Consider the following 21,377-nt stretch of genomic DNA (forward strand, 5'->3'; position numbering starts at 1 on the left):
AATAAATAAATAAATAAAGCCCCTTTTTCACCCAGGGGGGAATGCCAGGGGAAACCCGCACAGATCACACTGCTCAGTATTTAGAAAAAAAAAAAAAAAAAAAGAAATTTATTAATTTCGTTTTTACACCTGCCAGGTAGCACAAGACTATTAACACTAGAACAGTCACTGAATGTACAATAAACATACACATTTAAATAACAGCGGGCAGAGCGATGTGGGACAGCCACTGCAGCATCCCATGGAAACAGCCACGTTTCGTCCCAAGTGCCCGAGCAGTCTGAGAGGCGTAAATTTTTTTTTTAATTTTAATTTTTAACGGGGTGGGGGTACAGAAACTGACCTAAAACACCTACACAGAAAAGCCTGAGGCCCCAGAAGGGCCCATGGCAATTCCCATCTTTGAGCAAAACGTGCCCTGTGCGGGTAGCAGAGTACTGCAGCGTTAAGCTCCAGTAGGACATTATTTTAAGAGACAGATGTTTGGGGTGGTTCTGGTTTAAAAAAAAAAAAAAAGAATAAAATATAGTAAATCCTATGCCTTCTGCACTGCAGAAACTGGAAAAAAAAAATGCAAACTTGGCTATTTTTGTTGTGTTTTGCTTTTGTCTTCAAAGCAGTCCCTGTAGCACAGCTGTGCTGTGGGGCTGTTCTGCTCTCTCCCCCAGTCTGGGTAATCACTATATTTTATTACTTTGGAATGAGAACTCACAATGCTTGATTTCCAGGGACGCTTCTCCCCCAATGAGGCATCAGTTTGACTTAAGACACAGTGAATCACTTAATGCTGGTGTCAAGCTGATGGATAAGTATACTACTGTTACTGTGGGACAGAGCAGAAACTCTGACAAGGAACATGTGAGTTCAAAGACGCTGTTTTACAATTGTTTTCTGGAACACCCTGTAGTTTTCAGCTTTAAATAACTGGTACAAGAACAAGCAACCTCATTCTGTGATCCTTTCTGACGAAGTTGAATATAACAAAGTTTTTTTGTTTTATCCCACATTTGCAATATCGTTAAAGACAAAGTTTGATCATCTCTAAAGACTATAGAGCTTTTAAGACTTAAAAAATGCTCCTGTAGAACAGTGTGCATTTGCAACATCCCATTTCCAGGTTTCCCATTTTCCTATTACTCGTACCACATTTGATTCATGTTATTAATCTAGCAGTCTGAAAACAGACCCTTTTCTTGAAAAAGATGCCACAAGGCAAAGCCAAAACCAAGAGCTCCCTTCTGCTCGCCCAGACGAACATTGTAATGGCCTGTTACTCAGAAGTGCTCAGCAACATGACTTCAAATGAATGAAGGACAACTGCAGTTGCTTGGCTGCATTGCTAAAGTAGATGACCTCCCAAATCCATTGAACTGAAGGACTCATCACTGCACTACACTAAATGGGAGCTCAGGTCTTCATTAACTTTTACCAATCTTGTTAATGCCCCAATTGTTAGTTAATGCCCCAGTACAGTGGTTGCAGTAAGAGAAGAGAAATCCCAGGCACAAATTAATCTATGTTTTGGCAACTCACTTCAAGCTACCTTGAAACAGTTCTGAGCTGTCCAATATTTTAAACAGGATTTACCTCATCATGCACAGTCACTATTTCCATACCATATTTAAAATGTTATTTACTGAAGCAATACATGCTACAAGGCTTTGCCAGCAAGTAACAAGACATCCACTTTTTGAGTCTGAGTGTTCTCTCATGTCTAAGAGCTTTAACTCTGTAAGGCCTGACACCACAACCTGTAAACATGTGTAACACCTACTCACATGGTTAATCCTCATCTCAATCTGTGGGAGTACAAACACAAGAGTTCCAGATTCACGCTCGATGCAATTTAAGAAGAAATTAATTTAAAAAAAAAAAACAACAGATCCTCTCTTAGTTCTTCTGGCCTTTCTCAAGGGCCATTAAGACAAAACTTACTTCTTTGCTTTTGTTTTATAAATAAATGTATCCTATGGTGCACTGACATTCTGGGATGAGGTTTCAAGCAGAGTGAATGGAGTTTTAGACACAAACAGTATATCCCATCAACAGTAAATGGAGATGTAGTCATATTCTTGCAAATACCAGAATGCATTAAATAACCAACCAACAAGACCCATGAAGGGGAATTATGTAAGAAAAAAATACACTGCCTTAAAAGATAAAACTTTCCCTTTCTCCTGGTCCCTAAGAATAACATGAGTTCTGTACGTAGACCAGGTCTACCAAAGCAGGCAACTCTTGCAGATGGCTTTCTGTGTCCCATAAATAGTGGTCCATTGGTGTTTTTCTTGTACGTGTTTCCTGAGTCCAAGGCTGGTCATTTTATGAAACTGTCCAAAGGAATTACAGTACATTGTTAACAAGGTGTTAACAAGGTGCATAACCAACTCTCCATTCAGTCTTCAAGAGAAAAATACATCCACTTTGAGGTGGCAACCGAGATGACTACCCTGCATCTTCAGAGGTGTACTCCTGTACCTGCTTCTCCTGGCACAACTATCGCTAGAGGTCACAGCAGAAGCTGCTATGCAGGCTAAGGTGAAACTTTTTTGTTTACAGGCAAAAAGGCAATTTTCCCTGCAAACTCTGGAGGGGAAAAGAGATAACAGTGGCTCTGTATTACCATTATGTGCTACTAGGGTTTTGATCAGTTTGTTCCAAACATGGGGTTAAGACTGCACTTTTCCTTCTTCTGGAACTGCTTGGTAAAATAGGGCAGGGGAGACAGCATGTAAACAGTTTGAGGGGTTGGAAAAATAATAATTTAATGGACTGCTTCTGCACGTCTTCACAGCTTCATTGCTATATCCATCCCCACACACATACACAGTCATTGCTTTGCTGCTGCCCTTTTTCTTCAGGCAGTCTGCTCTCAAGCATATATTCCCTTTCACCTTGGCTGTTGAAACAAAGACAGAAGAAGCGGTTCTGCCATACTCTTGTTTAACAGCTCCTATTAAAAATACACATACAACATAATCTGCCAATTAGCCTTCAGTTGGGCAAGCTTTTCCCTTCCAGTTGAAATAAGAGTTGTTTACCAGAGACACTTCCCTGAAGGAAGAAACAAGGGTCAGCAGACATGCCAAAAAAGTCCAGGGCAAGCAGGTTTAATTTCTCCTTTTGTCCTTTTTGTTAAAAGCTGCATAAAATAGTATCCCAGAAGGATTTTGAGAGTACTTCTTCATGGTCACTGAGGACTTCAACCCTCTTAAAGCATTAAGAAGAGCTCCAATATTTTAGTTGAAGTTAAGTGAGCATATACTTTAAAACATATTGAGCTCCAGGATACCCATATATTCGGGCTTCTGGGGGAGGTGGAAAGTACAAGCAAATGACAATGCAAGGCTTCTTCATTCATGTTCTGCTGAGAAAGTTCTTGGTTTAGTGATGTGCACTTCACTGCCCCCATTCCCATTGGTGGTTGTAGTGATTATGTACTGGGTTGTTTGCTGCTGATTACTCGTTTGAGATTCCAACGTATCAGCATGGGCTGGTGGCTGGGAAACACCAACCTGTACCTCACTGGAGAGCGAAGAGTTTTGTTTGACATCCAAATCAGGTTGACCTTCAGATATCACATAGTGAGTCTGCATGAAGAATATAAAAAATAAGTAATTGTTTCATCTTCCATAACTTTTCTGTTGTAATCATCTTCAACTTTCCTGCTGCTGTGCTGAAAGACATTTTGGTATGAACAAGAAATTTTGAAGTTGAGGATGTAATGCTTTCAAGTGTTATTTCTGAGACCAAGGTAACACAAATCAGACCCTTGCTTTGAAGTACATTGGACTACTTTGAAATTTGGGTTAGTTATGAACAGTTAAACTATTTATACAGTTAATCCACCATTAGAAATTAAAATAGCAATTTATGATACAACTATTCTGAAAGTTTCTTCCATTTTCCATATGTTCTAGCAGAAGTTTCATTTTGAGTGTCCAATATCAGTGTAGTAAAACTACCACACTTCTGTATGTTGGATTGTTTCCTAGGTGAGATAGTAATTCTCAGAAATGTTTCTGAAACTTGGCTTCATGGATACAGCTTAGTTGTAAATATTTTTACTGCCACTGAATCGTACCTTCTCCTACAAATGTGAGTAAGTGAACACTTTAAACCTCAAGGAGTCATACAAGGGTCTGACAGGCATGGGCCTTGCAAACGTCTAGGTGCAGAAAACTTTGTTCTTGACACATGAAGGAATATGATGCTACCTCAGAAAAAAAATATGATTTCCCTTATGCATAGAAGATTATGTCTTCCCTTTTGTAACCTCAAAGTCCACAACATTACTAGATTTCACCAATAGCAGTTTTCGCCTTAGCCTATGACACAGCATTTCTTAGCTGTTTTGCCTAGAGATTCTACCCAGCATGGAACTCGCTACAATCGTTACAGAAAGCCAATGTCCTTTCAGACAATACATTATGGACCTCTCTAGGTGCACCATTGCTCTCTGTGGCCCTGTCATCATTTTAGCATTCCTTTAACCTTCAATCTAAAGGCTTTAAAAGCATGATACATTATTCTAGACAAAAAGAAAAGGCCATGATTCTTTTCCTTACCTGAGTAACTGCTTTCACTTGCCCTGTGTTGACAGTGGTGACAGGTGTACCTACAGCTGTCTCTGTGATCACATACTGGCCTTGAGGAATGGCCATCATCTGAATCTCAGATGCTGAAAATTGAAATTGGAGAATCAAAATATTCAATCAAACTCAAGGACCACCTTGAAAGATAATAAAGTCTTGCATCAATAACAAGAGTAGTTGTTGAGGCCTGTGGAGTTTTAAAAGGCTTTTTGCAACCTGAATTTCTGCTCAAGAGAATTATAGCAGATTAACACTGGCTGAGGATTCTCTTCATGCATATAACTAACAGCTTGTTCTACACCCAAGAAATCACAGAATTATCATCCAGAGCTTTATGGACATGAAATCATTTCATGTCACCCTCATCTCCTGTATGACTCTTTGAAGCATCCATCCAAATTTGAACAAGCTGCTATCCACTATATGGATTCCTGCTGAATGCAGGATCCTTGCATTAAAGGTGCCCAGTCTGCCTGTCCAGACTACATACCAAGTAATTATAGACATACAGTAAAAAAAAAAAAAAAAAAAAGCTAATACAACCATTTTCAATTGTCTAAAATTGTTTAATATTCATAAAGATCTAGGAAGACATGCTCTCCCATTTGGAAGATATTCTCTCCCATTTGTTGGCTGGTATAACGGAGAACATAGCAGTTCTACACACTAGCCAAATTTCCAGTTACTGCTGACACTTACAGTAGCTCCGAAATGAGTTCCATGTGCTGGGAAGATATGTGTGCTGGACTGAAGACCCTTGCTGCTGCTGGAGGGATTGGTTTTGTGTAGATGTAGCTGTCTGCATCTGCGAGGGGCTAAGTTCCTGCTGAGATTGTTGTGAGGAGGGACTCAAAGGTTGACCCCCAACCTAAAAAAAAAAAAAAAAGTAAGTGTTCTCCAGCATGCCAAGGGTTGCATGCTTCTGCACTGTTATAAGCATAGCCTCCTTATCAAGGGAAAATGGGGGCATGGGGGGTTTCTATAGCATATTGAGTACAAGAACTGCAAAGCTCTCCTCCCTCCCCCCAGGCTTGTGTCTCTCTGTGGTCAGTAAGAAAACGATTGGAAAAGAGACACCTGCCTTGCCAAAGGATACAAGGGACCCAAGGGAATGGCATAAAGCTGCATCAGGGGGGTTCAGATAGGATATTGGGGAAGGGTTATTCACTGAGGGTGGTCAGGCACTGGAACAGGCTCCCCTGGAAGTGGTCTCAGCACCAAGCCCACTGCAGTTCAAGAAGCATTTTGGCAACACTGTCATACATATGCTTTAATTTCTAGGTAGCCCTGCATGGAGCCATGACTCAGTGATCCTTGTGGGTCACTTCCAACTCAGGATATTCTATGATTCTGCAATAGCAAGTCTGACAGAGGACGGAAACCAGAGGCTTAAAACTATCCCAGAGCATGAAGATATTCAATACCAATATATTGAATTTATTTAACCACAAATAGCTGCAAACTTGTCCGTTTCTAGCCATTTATCTCTACCACATATACGCTCTAAAAACTTAAATAGCCCTAGGAACATTTGGGAGCCACCTGACGATCTCAAAGATGCTCAAGTGGCAGTCATTTCATGTGTGGTCCTTTAATCGACATAGAAAAGACTCTGTCCTGCATCACAGTATGTAATATGCCAGCTGCACAGAGAAGAGTGAAATACCTGTGATGATGGCTGAGCTGCTGCTGATGGCTCTGTGACCTGGATGTGCTGCACCTGGATGGCATGCTGTGTGTACGTCTGGGGGTCATGAAGCTGCCCAACATCTACTGTGGAGTGCTGGGACTGGTGAGGTGAGGTAGCCTAGACAGAAAATCAAAGCAGAGGTGTGTATTTTGCATTCTTTGCAGAAGCAGCCATTTAAACTTCTTTGTTTAGCACTGAGGTGGTCACATCCTGGTGGTATCAACAGAAAGGACTTGCCTGTGGTCATACAAGTTGTCTGTGGCAGAGGCTAGATGGGAACCAAAAGGTCTGAAAAACTGGATTTAGTGTCACAACCACTGGGCCATCCCTCTTTGTAAGTATCTGTCCATAAAGTACACACATACTCAAGAACTGCATCTCTTGTACTATAGTTTGAGATAACTGTGCCTCAAGCCAAAGTGTTCAGTCTTACTGATTAAAAGCTGTTTGGAGCAACACCTGTTAATAATAATTAGTTTAATTACAAGTCTCAGATCTTGATAAATTTAGTATCAGCTGCAGGAATTTGTGCTCCTGTATTGTATTCGTGCTCTTATGTTGTAAAAACAACCATGGTCTATGTTAACTAGGGCAGTTGTTTAGGCCTTTATCAACCAAATTCATAACTAAATTGGTAATAATTAGGTGAGAGAACACTGAATTTCAGACTCATATACAAAGACATGGTAGTTCCAGCTTCATCCAGTACCTACTGGATTTGAAGACTGTGGTGATTTCTTATAGTTGCCTGAATACGAATTTTCCTCAGCTCACTTATTCTAGCTACACTCTGTTTTTATTTTTAGGAGGCTGTTGAGCATCACAGAGAATGAATATTCTAATAGATAATACGAATGAAAAAGCAAATGCTTTCTGTACTTCTAAATTTTGGCTCTGGCTTACTGAGAAAAGGAAGTATAAATTAGTCCTCACAACCACAAAAGCAGGTCACCCACTGACCCAGTTTTCCAGTTGCTGGAAAGCCAGCCTAGAGAAGACTCAAGTGAAGTTGCCCAGATAGAAATAAATTAGGACTCTGTTGATGAATTCTTCATTAAGGTGACCAAGACTGATAGGAAAATTTATGCCCAGTACAGGATGTTTCTGATAGAACCTCTATCCATCATCAAGCAATCTTTCTACACCGCTTTATTTTTTTAAGTAACTACTCCTTAACAAACCTCCCAGCAATACAGCCCCAAGGAAGCACAGGCCTGATACGAGAAGGTCAAAAAGCAGATAAAGTTCCCCAGCTGGTTACACACCTGGGCCACTTGAACAACCTGCAGCTGTATGTGCTGAGGCTGTTGCAAGCCTGTCGTGGACTGAGACACAGGGATGTACTGGATCCGCTGGTAATCTCCCTGGGGAGTTCGATAGTCTGTTGTGAGGGTCTGGGACAGCTCCGTCATCGCTTGCGTCAGTAAATCTGTTGTCTGCGCAGGTAGAAAGATTGAAAGAAAAATGTCTCATATTGTCTTCTGGACTGAATACCTCTGCAGGGCTGTAATTCTTTCACCGCACTGAATATAACACTTATACCATTGAGCCTAGTCATTTCTTTACAAGAGCTTAAAGCATATAGAGCATGGCTGATGGGGCCACAGGCCATCACCAGGGATCATCTGCTAGTTTTGCTCTACTCTCTAAATGCTACTCAGGATCATCCAGGGTAAACTTAACATACAATAATCATTAAAAAAACCAAACATTCTGACTTAACACTTTTTTGTCTGGGAAACTGAGAGACAACTCTTCCAAGTGCAGGATTTTTGTTATCAAATACAGTACTGCTTCCTCAGACATACTCCACCTTTCCTTCTCACCTGCCAGAGCGATGCTTTTCTTGACAACTGTATTTCTAAAATTTGCAGTAACATTTAATGGGTGAATCTGCCCACTATCAAGCCAAACAGTCTCTTATCCAGTTTCGGTCTTCAAATAGGAGTTTTAAAATGTTGCTAATACGGTTTTTAAAAACTTTGCAGCACCCCAGCATCATTAAAGGACACAAGACTGATTTTCTATTCTCCACTTTGATTTCTGCAGCAGTTGATGCATTAGCAGTGGAGAAATCAACCACTGGAGGTTCACAACACTCAGTACTGCACTGCCCAGAAGATTACAGAAGAATTTTGACTCCTCTGAATGGAGTTTGATCCAGTTCTCTGTCTATCATTGTTTAACATGTCCTTGTGATCATCAGCACCCCAGGAGAACAGCCCCAGTGAAAATCCATGCGATGTGAATTCCTGAGTTAATTGGGCATATGTAAAAGTATTACGTGGAGTCAGTAGCACATGTCTGAAGGGAATGGAGTAGGAAAAAAGGTAAATCCTTAGAGCTCTAGAAAGAACTATAACTCCTGGACGAGTAAAAACACAGCACAGATTCAAGAACATAAGTGACCTCGAGTAGTGTCCTAACACATGCTTTAAAATGATATCTGCCAAGAACACTAAGACTACAGCCAGAGGGCTTCTGTCCTGTTTGTTTCCCTCCATTGGCCTGATTTAACATCTTCAATCCTTACCACAACAGTCTCTCCAGTAGTGCTGTCAGTGGTTAGAACGGCAGGAGTGGAGCTGATGACAGCTGTCGCCAGCGGGGCATGTATTGTGTTAGGGAGCTGAGCAAACTCCGGGTGCTTCTTGCGAATGTGCTGTACCATCTTCGTCTACAGAGATGCAAAAGAGCATTAGAAAGATGGTTGGCCTCTCAGCTTCGGGTCAGCTGAAATCTAACAGCCACGTGGACTGCAGCTTTTAGGTTTCCCTCAGTAAAGCAGCGTGAAGATTCATACTACAGAATTTTCTGGTCAGCAAAAGGGAAACAAAGATCACAAAAATGCTGTTGATTAGAGCTAGCTGATACTGAAGCACTGCCTCAAAAGAACCCATAAGCATTTTTTTAACACCAACATAGCTAAATATTTTGGGGTCACTTCCCTCCCCCCATTTTGTTTCCTTACCCTTCTCCCTTGCAACTGAAAAGTGCGTAGTTTCCGAGCTTTTCTGTTCGTGACCACATACTGGCAGCATTTACATTTCTTCTTTCAAGCTCATGTCCTCTATTTAGGGAACCTTTTTGCCACAAAGCTACCAGGCTGCGCCTGCATTGTCAGTACGCAGCATGAAACCAGCACTGTGGCTCAGAATAAAAGAGCTTTGCTTACAGACTGACAGATTACAAAGACCAAGGTGAAAGAGCATCGCCAGGGAGAGGCTGTGCTTTGAGGCCAGGAGATGACCCCCATACCTTACTGCTGTACTGTTTGGAACAATGAGGACAGCAGACCGGAGGGGTGGCTATAGTGCCTGTCAGCTGAGTGTGGGTGCTCAGCATGGGATCTGGCTCTCCTGGGCCTGCAGGGCGCAGCTTCCGGATGCTTGGAGGTAGCTCAGCACCAGGATGGTTCTTCAGGATATGCGCTTTGCGCTTGCTGGCACTTTTGTACACCTGTGGGGTGAAAATTTGGAATGAAAATGGTATAAGCCCAAGGTCAGCACAGAAAAGAGATACCAGTTGTCTTCACCGGGAAGGTCTGCATGTTGCCTTAGACAGTACGTTTAGTTAAAACCCCAAAGAATTACATCGCGCATGGACAGACGTACACATTCTGGTGTTTAATCAGCCTATAAAAGCAACTACTTGTGTAGGACACAGAAGCTATTTGAGAACATGCTGTATGCCAGAACAAAGCATCACAACAGGACAGGACAGGAAGTGAAAGGAAGACCTTTTTAGTTCATTCTTGAAGTGCAAATGTCAGGGAAGCCACTGGTAAAAGTTGTAATTTGTCATGAAGGGTGATGCATCCACTCTTGCATGAAGCATCAAATTGCTTTAATAGCGTTCAGTAATTGAAATATTTTTTTATAACAACTTCTTAGGCACAAACAAATGAATATGCTATAGCATTACTTAAAAACTATCCTTTTTTTCCCTTTAAACGAAAGGAAGGAGTCATCACTGAAGCATGTATTAAGGATAAGAACAGTCAGTCAAAATATATTTCCTGGTAAATAAAGGCCCACATACATAAAAAGCAAAAGGCCAGAGAGTAAGAACAGAAACCAAAGCGCAGAAGAAGCTTCAGGCTCTACTGAACACTGGGAATTACTGGCATGTGACTAAGTAAGCTGCTTAAAATAAAAAGGAGTTACAGACTCACTTTTAGAAGTGATACAGAAACCAGAAAAAAAAACAGTGCTCAGGAATTATAGCTAGGTAGAATACTTAGTCCTGTGTTGCAAAAAGTGATACAAGACTAAAGGCGGGTCACTGCTTGCTGGATCAGAGTATTTACATCGTACCTACTCCAAACACAGCAACCACAGGAGGACAGCAATTTTCTATTAGTATTCAGATGTCTTGGCCTCAGTGCATTTCATCTCAATTTCTTTTGGACAGTGCTTGCAGGAACGTTGGTTGCAAGCTCCTCAGAAGAGCTGCAAACCCTGCCAGATGTTGCTATGCAGAGACAAACTGCCTGCATAGGGGTCTAGGACTGAGCTACCCTCTGAGGGCTGACTTCCTTACATACCTTATCACAGTACTGACAGAAATAATCTCTGTTGGGTTTGATGATGGGCAACGTGAGCTCTGGCACCTCTTCTATTTTCATGTCTGGATGTCTCTTTGATAAATGATTCACCTTAGGAAAAAGAAACAGAAGAACAAGAGCATATTACATCTGGAAGCTAAACAATTGCTCCTTCTCCTAGACATGGATAACTGCCAAACCAAAACTGTAGTGATGTTAGCCAGCAGCACCAGAAGCATTTTCTGCTGCAAGGGTTATTGTGCATTCACAATCAGCTACTGAAGGTAAACATGGCCTTGCTAGATCTCATTTACAGTCTCCCTCAAACTAAGATGGTAAGGGGTAAAGTAACTTGTCAGAAACCTCATGTAGCTGAGAACAAGGTAATGCAAAGGACCTCTGCTAGGAGAGATCACAACCCTCATAAAATATGCAGCAAGACATCTTATTGCAAACATCCTGCCACAGCGGCAATTACAGGGCCTGGCCAGCAGAGGCCCCACTCGAGAAGGAGGAAAGAACAGGGAAGACCATCGTGAAAGCTGAGAGGCAGTTAAGGCTGAGCTATGCGATATATTAATCACATATTCTGTTAAACGCATTACAAATCAATCAACATTACACAGTGCTGAGATATGGTGGTGACAAGCAGACATACAAGACAGGCAATGAAATACATAAATACACACATTTGCTGAGGAGGGAAGACACACAGGTTTAAAGAAGATGCATAATCTCAAACCAGCTACAGAATTATCCCAGTTTCACAGCATCCTCATGTTCCAGCCACTGGAATTGTACCTTTATTCCTCAACTACTCAGATGTGAGTACAGTATTTGTGAGAGAAGCTAGAGCACACAGACACTCACCAACATTCCCCTCCGGCGGAAACCCATCATGCACAGGCGGCACTTGAACATGAAGCTTTCATAGTCAGTGGAAGCTATGCGAGGCTTGAAAGTTTTTGAGCGGCTGATTCGGTCAGCTTTCTTGGCCTCCCTTTCTGGGTTATGCATCCTCTGCATGTGCTCTCGCAGTTTGTCTTTCCTCTAAGAGAAGACCAATCACAGGGAATAAATAACAGTAATATCAGCACTGCTTCCTGCTACGAGCAGGAGTTACGATGTAAGCTGTTCAGACTTCTCTTTGACTTCTCTCTAGTGCTGCTGATAGAGCTGCATGCGCTGGACAGCACAGCAGGAACCCTTTGGCCTTACTTTTATCATTCAAAAGTAGCTGAGGTTGCTCAGCCACAGAAGCAGAAGCCAAGCTAATGCTAATTTAGTGGCTTCAGTAAGAATGAACCCCTCCACTCTGGCTTTTCTCTGAATTAATCTAAAATATTATATTCTAGGTGTAATTCTGGATGCCTAGAAACTTGCATTGCTTAATGCTCTCTGATGATGGATGGCCTCATGCCCCACAATGGTACCGAGCCTGTCCAGATGTTACCCTGCCTCTGTGGGCACATGCTGTGTCCAGAGCTTCTTCACCAAAAGTCCCTTAGTACCTCATGGGAAACTAAGTTAGCAAGAAGAGGCTGCTGCCACCACGGTTTACGTGGCTCAGCCTGCTCCATCTGTTCTGGAGAGATCTGGAAAGATGTCTGGATGTTACGTGCTGGCAAGATGCATTCCGTGGACACAGGCACCTCAGCCATGAATATTATTAATCCATTGATATCAGTAAGTTTTCTTAGCTAACTTGATAGAAGCAATACAACACAAGCACTTGGCAATTGAGCTGTGTAATGAGCCAGTTCTTAATAAGCAGACAAAACTGCCTTTGCTATTAAATTATTAGAAATAAGATCTGATACATGAGACACCCTATTTGGGCAGAGCATGCTGGGCTGGATCTTGCACCTTTTCTATCAGAAAGGTATGTTGTTAATCTCCCGCTACACAAAGCAGTGCACCTTGCAGGCAAGTCCAGCATGTTTACACGTTGGTTTCTTCCACCTCTGAGAGAATGACCTTATCTTTGAAAGGGGGGGCAAAGAATGTCATTCTGCACCTCTATCAGGAATGATCCAGTCAAGAGTCATCTCACCTTGAACTGCTTGCCACACGTGGAGCACAGGAAGTCTTTGCGGTCTGAGTGTCGCAACATATGGAGGCGCAGCTTGTCAGGACGGCAGAAAGCCTTGTCACATTCTGTGCACTGATAAATCTTTTCTGAATGGAAACTGCGTACGTGTTTCTTGACCTAGAATTGCAGATCACAGAATAATGGAATTTAGTCCAAAAAAAAAACACAAAAAAACGTGTGCGTGGTAACAGGTAACAGTCTCAGAAATCCTTAACAAAAAAGAAAAAAGGGTTCTAAGAGTTCTCTAATCTGCTCTAGCTTAAAAAGAAGTTGAAGTTTATCAGAACAGCTGATATCTTGGTGATACTTTCTATAAAGCCATGACGTCTCTTATGCATCTGGATAGACAATTTAATTTCCTCAGGACTGATTCTTGAAGGCATCAGCTATTGCACAGTTGAGTACTCAATGGGCAGCAGAAGTCCATGATGTACTGGTTGTACTGAATCATCCTTGAGTTAACATGTTCATATAAGGTTCATTATCTTTACTTCATTTGTAAGAAATCCAAGTGCAGGGACTAATTCCTTTCAGTCAGGAAGAATGAGCTGTCAATTACAACTGACAAAAAAGCAAGCCAAGAGAAAAGCATTTGTAAAGGATTCCTGAATGGCAATTACTTTTGCATACTTTGGGACTACTCTTGACCTGTTGAAGCATCTTTTTTTTTCCTTTCTTCTTCAATAAAATAACTAATGAGGTTTGACATGAAATCCAAGCACTATTCAAGAAATGGATTTCCAATGAAATCTTTATCATCTTCTAATGCTGATCATGCAAGGAACAGCTCTGTTGCTCAGAGAAGCATTTAAGAAGTAGGCAGTGATCTATAATGACTAAACTTAATTATTCATGTAACACCAAATGAAAAATTCATCTTTAAGTTTCAAAACAAGGCCAAATAGCTGGAAAAAAGCTGTGCAATCTTCTGACTTGGTCAATTTCACAGGAAAGTTTAAGGGGAATTAGGCTGCAGAAAAGCATTTCTGAATCATCAACATTTTTCCTTGTTCAACATTTACAGAAGATGAAGTTTCTTTGCAGTGATGGAATTATATTAGTAAACCACTTTTCCCCATCCTTTCATCTCTAGCCTATCGAACAGTCTATCAGTTCCTATTACTTGACATAAACTAGATTTCTACATTTCAATTTAAGTCAAGCAGCTCAGCAAGACATATGGACCTCTTTGTCCATATGAAGTATAACGACTGCGTGCACAGTACATCTCAGTTTTTTTTTTTCCTTACCAACCATGAAAATAACATACTTAAATTCTATTGATGGTCTTCTCCAATGCTCAAAGTAGGTACATTACTCACTACTCCAGCACAACCTCTCCTAAGCATCATGCAGAGAATGGGAAGAATAAAGTACCCAGCCTGAGGGACAAGTCAGGAGGCAGACTGTACTGATCTGCCCTGGCATTTCTGCAAGGTTTTCAAATGAATTACCCTGGCAAAAACAGTCAAGGGATGAAAAAACATTTGTAACATGCAACACCATGTGTTTTTTTGTTTTGTTGTTGTTGTTGTTTTTTGATTCAGAGTTTTAACAAAAAGGAAAAGGTGCATTTGAGTATAAGCTGGATCCAGCAAAACACAATTCCTTTTGTGCCCTGGATTTGTGCTGACTAAAGGTAGTTGAGACCTCTTTCTTTAGAGATTTCCAGGGGATAAGGGACTCCAGCAGTACAGAGCGTTCTAATGTATGTTGAAATACCACATCTAACGATTCAGTGGAAAAAGCATTTTAACAGCATAAAACAACATCTAGCAATGCTTGGTCATTCTTCCTAATTTTGGAAGACATGGGCCCCTTATTTTGTAAGAAATCCCAGACATGCAGTACTATACAAAAACAGTACTGAAAAATTCTTAAACAGAGTAGCTTGCAAGAAACCCAACAGGCAAGACTTTAAATCAGGATGGCATCTCACCTGGATAAAATCTGGAAAGCGCTTTTTGCAGGTAGGGCAGGTGAAATACCCATCGTTAACGTGGATGGCCACATGATCTTTAAGCAGATCCAAGCGGTCAAAGGACTCAGGACAGAAAATGCAGGAGTACGTTTTCTGATCCATGTGGAACTTCATGTGGCTCTCAAGAGCACCACTGTTGATGAAGCCCTTGTTGCAGATGTCACAAGTCAAAGGGCAGTTCCCCTCCCGTCCATGAAACCGCAAGTGCTGATCCAGTTTGTCCTTTTCCCGGAACGCCTTCCCGCACTGGAGGCATTTGAACGGGCGAAAGGATTTCCGGATAAACAGGTGCTGAAGAGCTGCATTCTGAAAGAAACATCAAAGCATTTATTATTATGCACAGAGTCCATATACAAATATTTTCAAGATAAAATACAGAAGATCAGTGAACTTAAACTTCAGAAAACACTTCTGAGTTAGTCTCCATTTCACAGAAGAGGAGGCTGTGACGGACAGAAGTTAAAGGAAATACCTGCAGTTGTGCACCAACTTAGGAAAACAGAATGCCGAAGTTCCCTCTTCTGTCCCTGTTTCCTGCTGACTTAGCTAACCTTTGTCTTTAGCACGGCATTCTTCTGTAAAATAAAACTAAATCCCTCGCCAAACTACAGACGTTGGCCTGAGAAGAGAGCTGCAGTTCCAGCTCATTTTTCAGGATTGGGCCATGGTTCAGCCACCATCCTATTGCTCTGCCTTTCATGCAGGAGCAGGGCTTATGAAATCGTTACAAAAATCAGCTTCTGCAGAGATCACCACAGAGATGTGCAGCAGTGGTTTAGCATTGCCTAGAAAACTTCTGGTGGAATATACATTCAAGAGGTGTTGGCCTAAAGCTTTTTGCTGTTATTGAAAGGAATAGTTTCAAAACATTACAGCAGGGGCAGAATGGCAGATTTACAAGCAACAGGTAGGAAACTTGTGAGCAGTTTGTACTTCTTTGCTATTTAGCATCTATCATGTGTGGGAGCCTGAAAATGAAGAAGATGAACGAAAAAACACACAGTGCTAAATCAAGAGAAAATCCAATAGATTTTGTTGGCTACTCAAAAGGGTAGTCGATTATACACAGTCAAATTTGAAATTGCTTTTCTTGGTGTTGCAAGAAACTAAGAATATTGTGAATTGAGCATAATGTGAGTTGTGCAAATATTCATTTGAAGATTTAATACACTAGGCTGCTCTTTCCCTTTTTCTGCACTTTTCTACTGTACGCAATTTCGCTTCCCAATCCCTGCTTTGTTTTGGTGTATGCTTTTCTGCAAAATTTCATTATTCCTCTTCCCTCCCCCCACTTTAGATTAATGCAATGGAGCCATTCCAGTCCCAATACCAGAGCTGTGAACAGCTAGTGATGGACATGCTGGCTACAGAAAGAGGTGAGGATGTTCTGGGCCTGCATATCAATATTGGATGATAACTTAAGTTGGTAAGTTGCAAAGCTTGAAGTAAGTCGTATGTCTGGATGCATGAAATATCACAGCAGACTGTCACCCATATGGTATGGAAAAGAGACCATGATACTGCTATTTCTCTGCAAGAAATCTGAGGAGCATTTACTCTTCTGCAAAGTAAGATCTACACCCTGTCATTTACTGATGCCTTCTCTGTTCAGATGTTACACGCAGGATCTACATCATGATAGTTAGGAGAAATAGTGCTAGAATATTGCTGGCACCTATGCTTACCCACATTCAGCATTACATACTTCTGCATGAGACGCAGTCAAGACTACTGCAAACAGATTTCCCTGGTTTCCTCTCTCCTTTTCTTGTGGTAATGCCTGGGCTGCCATTTGCTGTCCCATAAGTCTGCACCAGCAGCTGACATTGAGAAAGTCAAGTCAGGAGCTCCTCTGCTGTAATGAGGAAACAGCTTGGGAATACTGTGAAATGCTGTGCTAGAGATTAAATTAGTGAACCTGAATAATCCTTTTTACCATGTGAACTACAGAGGCAAACCTATATTTCCATTCCAGGAAAAGGAACATGATAGCAACTGTTTTACTATCAAAGACCAAAAAAAGCAAACAGTTTCAGACAGGAGAGCTAAATGAACCCTTCCGGCCATCTCCATTTTACAGATGACAAAATGGAGACAATGGGAAACACAGGGGTCTGCTGGAAGTGACACCAGACGTTTGTAAAATGGAAACATCCACCTTCAATTTGTAATTAGTTAATATGAAAATGACTAGAAAAATGTGAATTGTTATTCAGGTAACAGTTCTGGACATTGGTTGCTTAAAGAAGGACAGATAAGACAACTGATGATGTGGGGCGTCAATCAGGAGACAGTACACAGAAGCTGGACAAAACATGGAAGGCAATGTTGTTACGTACCATTTGATTAGATACAGCAACAAAAACCACACAATGAAACAAAAAACAAACCTACCTGCAGCTCCAGCTGAGCAGGCAGCATTGAGGGAGAGAAAAATACTTATGTTATGCAATGGACTTTAAAACAGAAGCCTTGACTTCTGCAGTAGTCCTGCTTCTGGGGGTCACTATGAGGGCCAGCTCTTCGAGCTAGAGTTTTCTCTCCATTGAGATTTTTGCCTTAGGAAACACTAAACAGATCTTCAAGGTTTACCCTATAGTTAATAACTGCCCAAGAGGAGTTAAAGGGCAAAGATAAAAAGCACAGATAATCTTGAAGGTGTTTTGTGTCCTTTTATGTTTTCTCAGATTCAGAGTTGATTATAATGATGTAATATGTACTGTGGAGCCACAGTGAGAATGAAATGCTTTTAGCAAAAGGGAATAGTTAGGGCAGGATGACAAGGAGACAAGGATTGGAAGGGTGGAAAGTTGAGGCACGGGGACTTCTTGAACCTCATCTTACTGATTGTACCCTTTGTTATACAACCTGTTACATTTCTTCTTTCAGAATGAAGGAAATGACTGTACCTTCCAAATCATACCCCTATCATACCAGTTGCTTCCTCTGAATAAAGCAGACACCTACATGAAGGACATGTTAGGATCAGGTCCGTGCGTTAAAAAAAAAAAAAGCCATTTGGAAATGCAGGAGTTTCTGAGATCAGCCTGTAAGTACTCTGCATGCTGTCCAGAGCTGAAATTAAAAATACATATATATTCCTTTTGGCTGCAGACAACAATGCAGCTCTATTTTCTTACAGGATTTGGGTGGGTGTATCTCTTTTCAATACTAAGGAAGGACTGCCATACTTAAGGTCAGATCTCCACGGAAACTCCACAGGCTCTAAAGCAGAGGCTGAAAAATGAACTGATCCTATCAGGACTTGAACCTAGGGCACCAGAGCTCAGTACTTCCAGCTAGAATGAAAGCACTCTCAGAACATCACTGCCTTAAACCTTAGAAAAGCTGAAGCAATTCACAAAGGACCATTGTTTCTGCAAATGCAGTGCTACATGAGTCATAAGGAAGAACTAGAGCTACACAGGTCTCCAGATCATAAGCAACAGTCAAGACTTTCGACCTGTCCTTTGGAAATTAATGACATACTACGCTCTTATAAAACCAAGTATTTGCTCTTTTATAATACTATGTTCATGCTATTATAAGAAGGTGCTGTGAATAGTTGGACAGAATGAGCATGTATAGGGTGCCAGAGCTCGATGCGATTTTTCAGTGGTTAAAAAGTAATGCAGCTAGTTTACTGTTATCTCAAACTCTTGTTGCTCAGCCTGACGCAATGTGGAAAGGTGCTATGCAACAACCCGTGTGCCATTCTGCCAATGCCCCTATCTTGAAACATCTCCAGGACTCTGCTGAACTCAAGCTGCTGCATACATACAAAGCTGGGGGGATTTGGTGATACAAACATGTCACTGAGGACTAAACCACCACTGCACTCCTCTTATTTGTGATACATTTGTATAAGTTTTCAGGGAACAAAAGCTAAGCCACAAAAATAAATAACTTCAGAATTTCTTTCCTTTTCTTCCCACATTTACTGTTTGCCAAAATCTTCCTTCTGTATTTATGGGGCACCATCACCACTGGTCTTGCACACATATTGCTCTAAACTGAGATCAAAATTCGGCTCAGCATCTTCCTATACAGAACAGCTACTCAACTCTTTTCTAATCCTTTCTCATCCCCTAAAAGCAAAAGTCTTACCCCAATTGCAGCTGTTCCTTTCTGTAATCAAAATTTTACACATGGAAGACAGACAAAGATTTTCGGCTAAATAAACCAATCTCACAGTTACATGGCTTGAAGGATTATTTGCTTGAATCATTTCCCTCCCACGCACAGTAGAGAAAAAACAGCTCACCCAGTTGACACAAAGCTCAGGTTTGAAGCATTTGCTGTCTGTACACAAAGTTGTTAGCATAGGTTTTAATCTCACAAACAGGCAGGTTTGCTACCCCAAGAAAGTATTTTATCACTATCATCATCAAGTAAGTGGATCTAAACAGAGGTCGTGGTTCCTCTTTGGCAACTATTTGCAAGCCAAGAGTTCTGAGAGAGACAGATGGTGCTGTGAACAAGTCATTAGTCTGTGCCACAGTACCATGATCCAGCCGGCTGTTTGAAGCGCTCCTGCTTGCCAGCTCGGATGGACTGTGCTCCTGTGAAAGAATTACTGTGCTGGAATTGAATCAGCTCCAATTGGTCACCAGTTCTCGATAGCATCTCATGAGATACCAGTTCTTTACATGATATTTGTCTTACTCTCAGAAGAAAGAAGTTTGCTAGAAATTAGATGCTTTATTCAGGACTTGGAAATGGATACTACAGTGGGAAGAAAGGACCAACTGCTCCTTGCAGGCAGGTCCAGCATTCTGTGCATTACAGCAAGTGGAGAGGGTGAGAGAAGACATGAGCCGCCATCCTCTCTGCTTACCCTGATACGTTTTGCTCGCCTCATGTCATCTGCTGTCATGGTGCTCTGTGTAGGCACCGTGCTCTCATCGTGCTGCGGCTGGATCTGTAGTGGGTGGTTTTCTGACTGCTGCTCCAGTGCCGACTGTGTCTCTGATGGCACTGGAGTCTGCTCCTGCTGCTCCAACCCATTCAGTGTTGCTTGTCCGGCCTCATCAAACTGCCCCTTGCTGGAAAAATGCAGCAAGTCCTGAAATCGCAAATCATACAACCAGTGATTATTCCCCCCACCCACTGAAAAATGCTTTGATATTACTCAGCAGACAACCAGATTTCTACATAATCACAAGCTATAAACAAAATGTGTCTACACTAACTCTTTGCTAATGTGTTCCTTTGATGCTCTCAGCAGTTCCCCTCCACCTACAGCAACAACATTCAGAGCACTGGGGAAGAAGTGCTGCAGGTAGGTGACTTTTTTGGCCATCGTATTATCCACAGCTGATCGGACACGGACAATCAAAGAGACCCAGCTGTTAATAGCCAAACAAACTCTTCTGCACTAGTGACTCCATTACTGCTTTAATCAAAGATGATGTAGGTTGACCTGTAAGAAATTTTAAGACCAAAGTGAGTAGCACAGACCAGGCCTCCAGGAAAAGCAGAGAAATTCTCTCTTGTTGAAATTGTTGACATTTTGAAACATTATCATGTATTGATATGCAGTGTCTCTCCTTTCTAGCAAACTAGCTGGAATGATGAACCGGAGAGTGACAAACGAGATCATTATACTGTGCAGTGTGTTTTACTATCCAGTTTCCAAGCTCTGCATACTCTCATCTACCCAGCTGCATACATTACTTATATTTATCACACAAAGTTGTTTTCCTCCTCCTTAACATTATCATAAAAAGAGGGAGGGTGTTGGGAGCAGGAAGTACACGCCACAATCTACATTTGTTTTCCTTATAAATTCCAGTAACTCCTCTGGGATGTAAGCCTCCAGTATTTGAAGGAAAAAAAAAAAACCAACATAGATCCTTATGTGAAGTCACAACGCAACTAAGGCAATTTAAAAGCACATAGATCCTTATGTGAAGTCACTTACAATGCAACTAAGGCAACTTAAAAGCACAAGCTACAAATACTGGGCACCAAAAGTATCAGCTCAATGCTGGTGCTGTCAAAGTGCAAAGGCAGGCAAGGGAGAAGAAGACCAGTGAGATGCCAGAGGAGTGCAGCTGTTACAAACCATGAACACTTACCAGACAGAGAGACTTCCAGAGCAGTATACTATTCAAAGTCCAGTCCTGGTCTAGGTGGCAAATTTCCTCACTTGCTGACACTAAACTGTGGTCATGACATCTCGAATCTCAAGTTCTCAGGCAGATGAGCTTGTGCCTAGTCATTAACAAGATGGGCAGACCTCCAAAGACCTGGGACATAACCATTTCCCTGCTCATCTGTATAGACACATGTGAGCTAACTCTGGGCCATGCTCCAAGCTCAGAGGATGCGAGCCACCTCCAGCCCTGAGGCCACTCACACCCATTAGTGTGGGACCGTGCCCAATAAGCCTTGTCTCTCTGGAGAGAAGAGTTACAATGCAGCATTATGTTTACTTGCCTAAATGGAGCTGATTTGTGGTTCCATTTGCA

The 21,377-nt window shown here is 41.6% G+C and overlaps 1 protein-coding gene across 9 annotated transcripts in view; it reads right to left on the bottom strand.

Moving 5' to 3' along the window:
- Positions 1-90: 90 nt before the first annotated feature.
- PRDM10 (PR/SET domain 10) overlaps positions 91-21,377 on the bottom strand; it is a 45,331-nt gene continuing 24,044 nt past the window's right edge. For 6 of the 9 annotated variants that reach the window (XM_040534622.1, XM_040534623.1, XM_040534618.1 and 3 more), the window contains 12 exons: positions 19,742-19,969; positions 14,863-15,210; positions 12,885-13,040; positions 11,702-11,881; positions 10,832-10,942; positions 9,544-9,744; positions 8,819-8,962; positions 7,551-7,721; positions 6,262-6,402; positions 5,295-5,463; positions 4,569-4,681; positions 91-3,590 (listed from right to left, as the gene is read on the bottom strand). In XM_040534622.1, the coding sequence (XP_040390556.1) occupies positions 3,354-3,590; positions 4,569-4,681; positions 5,295-5,463; positions 6,262-6,402; positions 7,551-7,721; positions 8,819-8,962; positions 9,544-9,744; positions 10,832-10,942; positions 11,702-11,881; positions 12,885-13,040; positions 14,863-15,210; positions 19,742-19,969 (2,199 nt within the window). In that variant the 3' untranslated portion in view covers positions 91-3,353. Of the gene's footprint in view, positions 3,591-4,568; positions 4,682-5,294; positions 5,464-6,261; positions 6,403-7,550; positions 7,722-8,818; positions 8,963-9,543; positions 9,745-10,831; positions 10,943-11,701; positions 11,882-12,884; positions 13,041-14,862; positions 15,211-17,298; positions 17,311-19,741; positions 19,970-21,377 lie in introns of all 9 variants that reach the window. The other 3 variants (XM_040534615.1, XM_040534617.1, XM_040534616.1) reach the window with 1 other exon arrangement.

This window comes from Cygnus olor, chromosome 22 (genome assembly GCF_009769625.2).
Source record: "Cygnus olor isolate bCygOlo1 chromosome 22, bCygOlo1.pri.v2, whole genome shotgun sequence".
NCBI classification, from domain to species: domain Eukaryota; kingdom Metazoa; phylum Chordata; class Aves; order Anseriformes; family Anatidae; genus Cygnus; species Cygnus olor.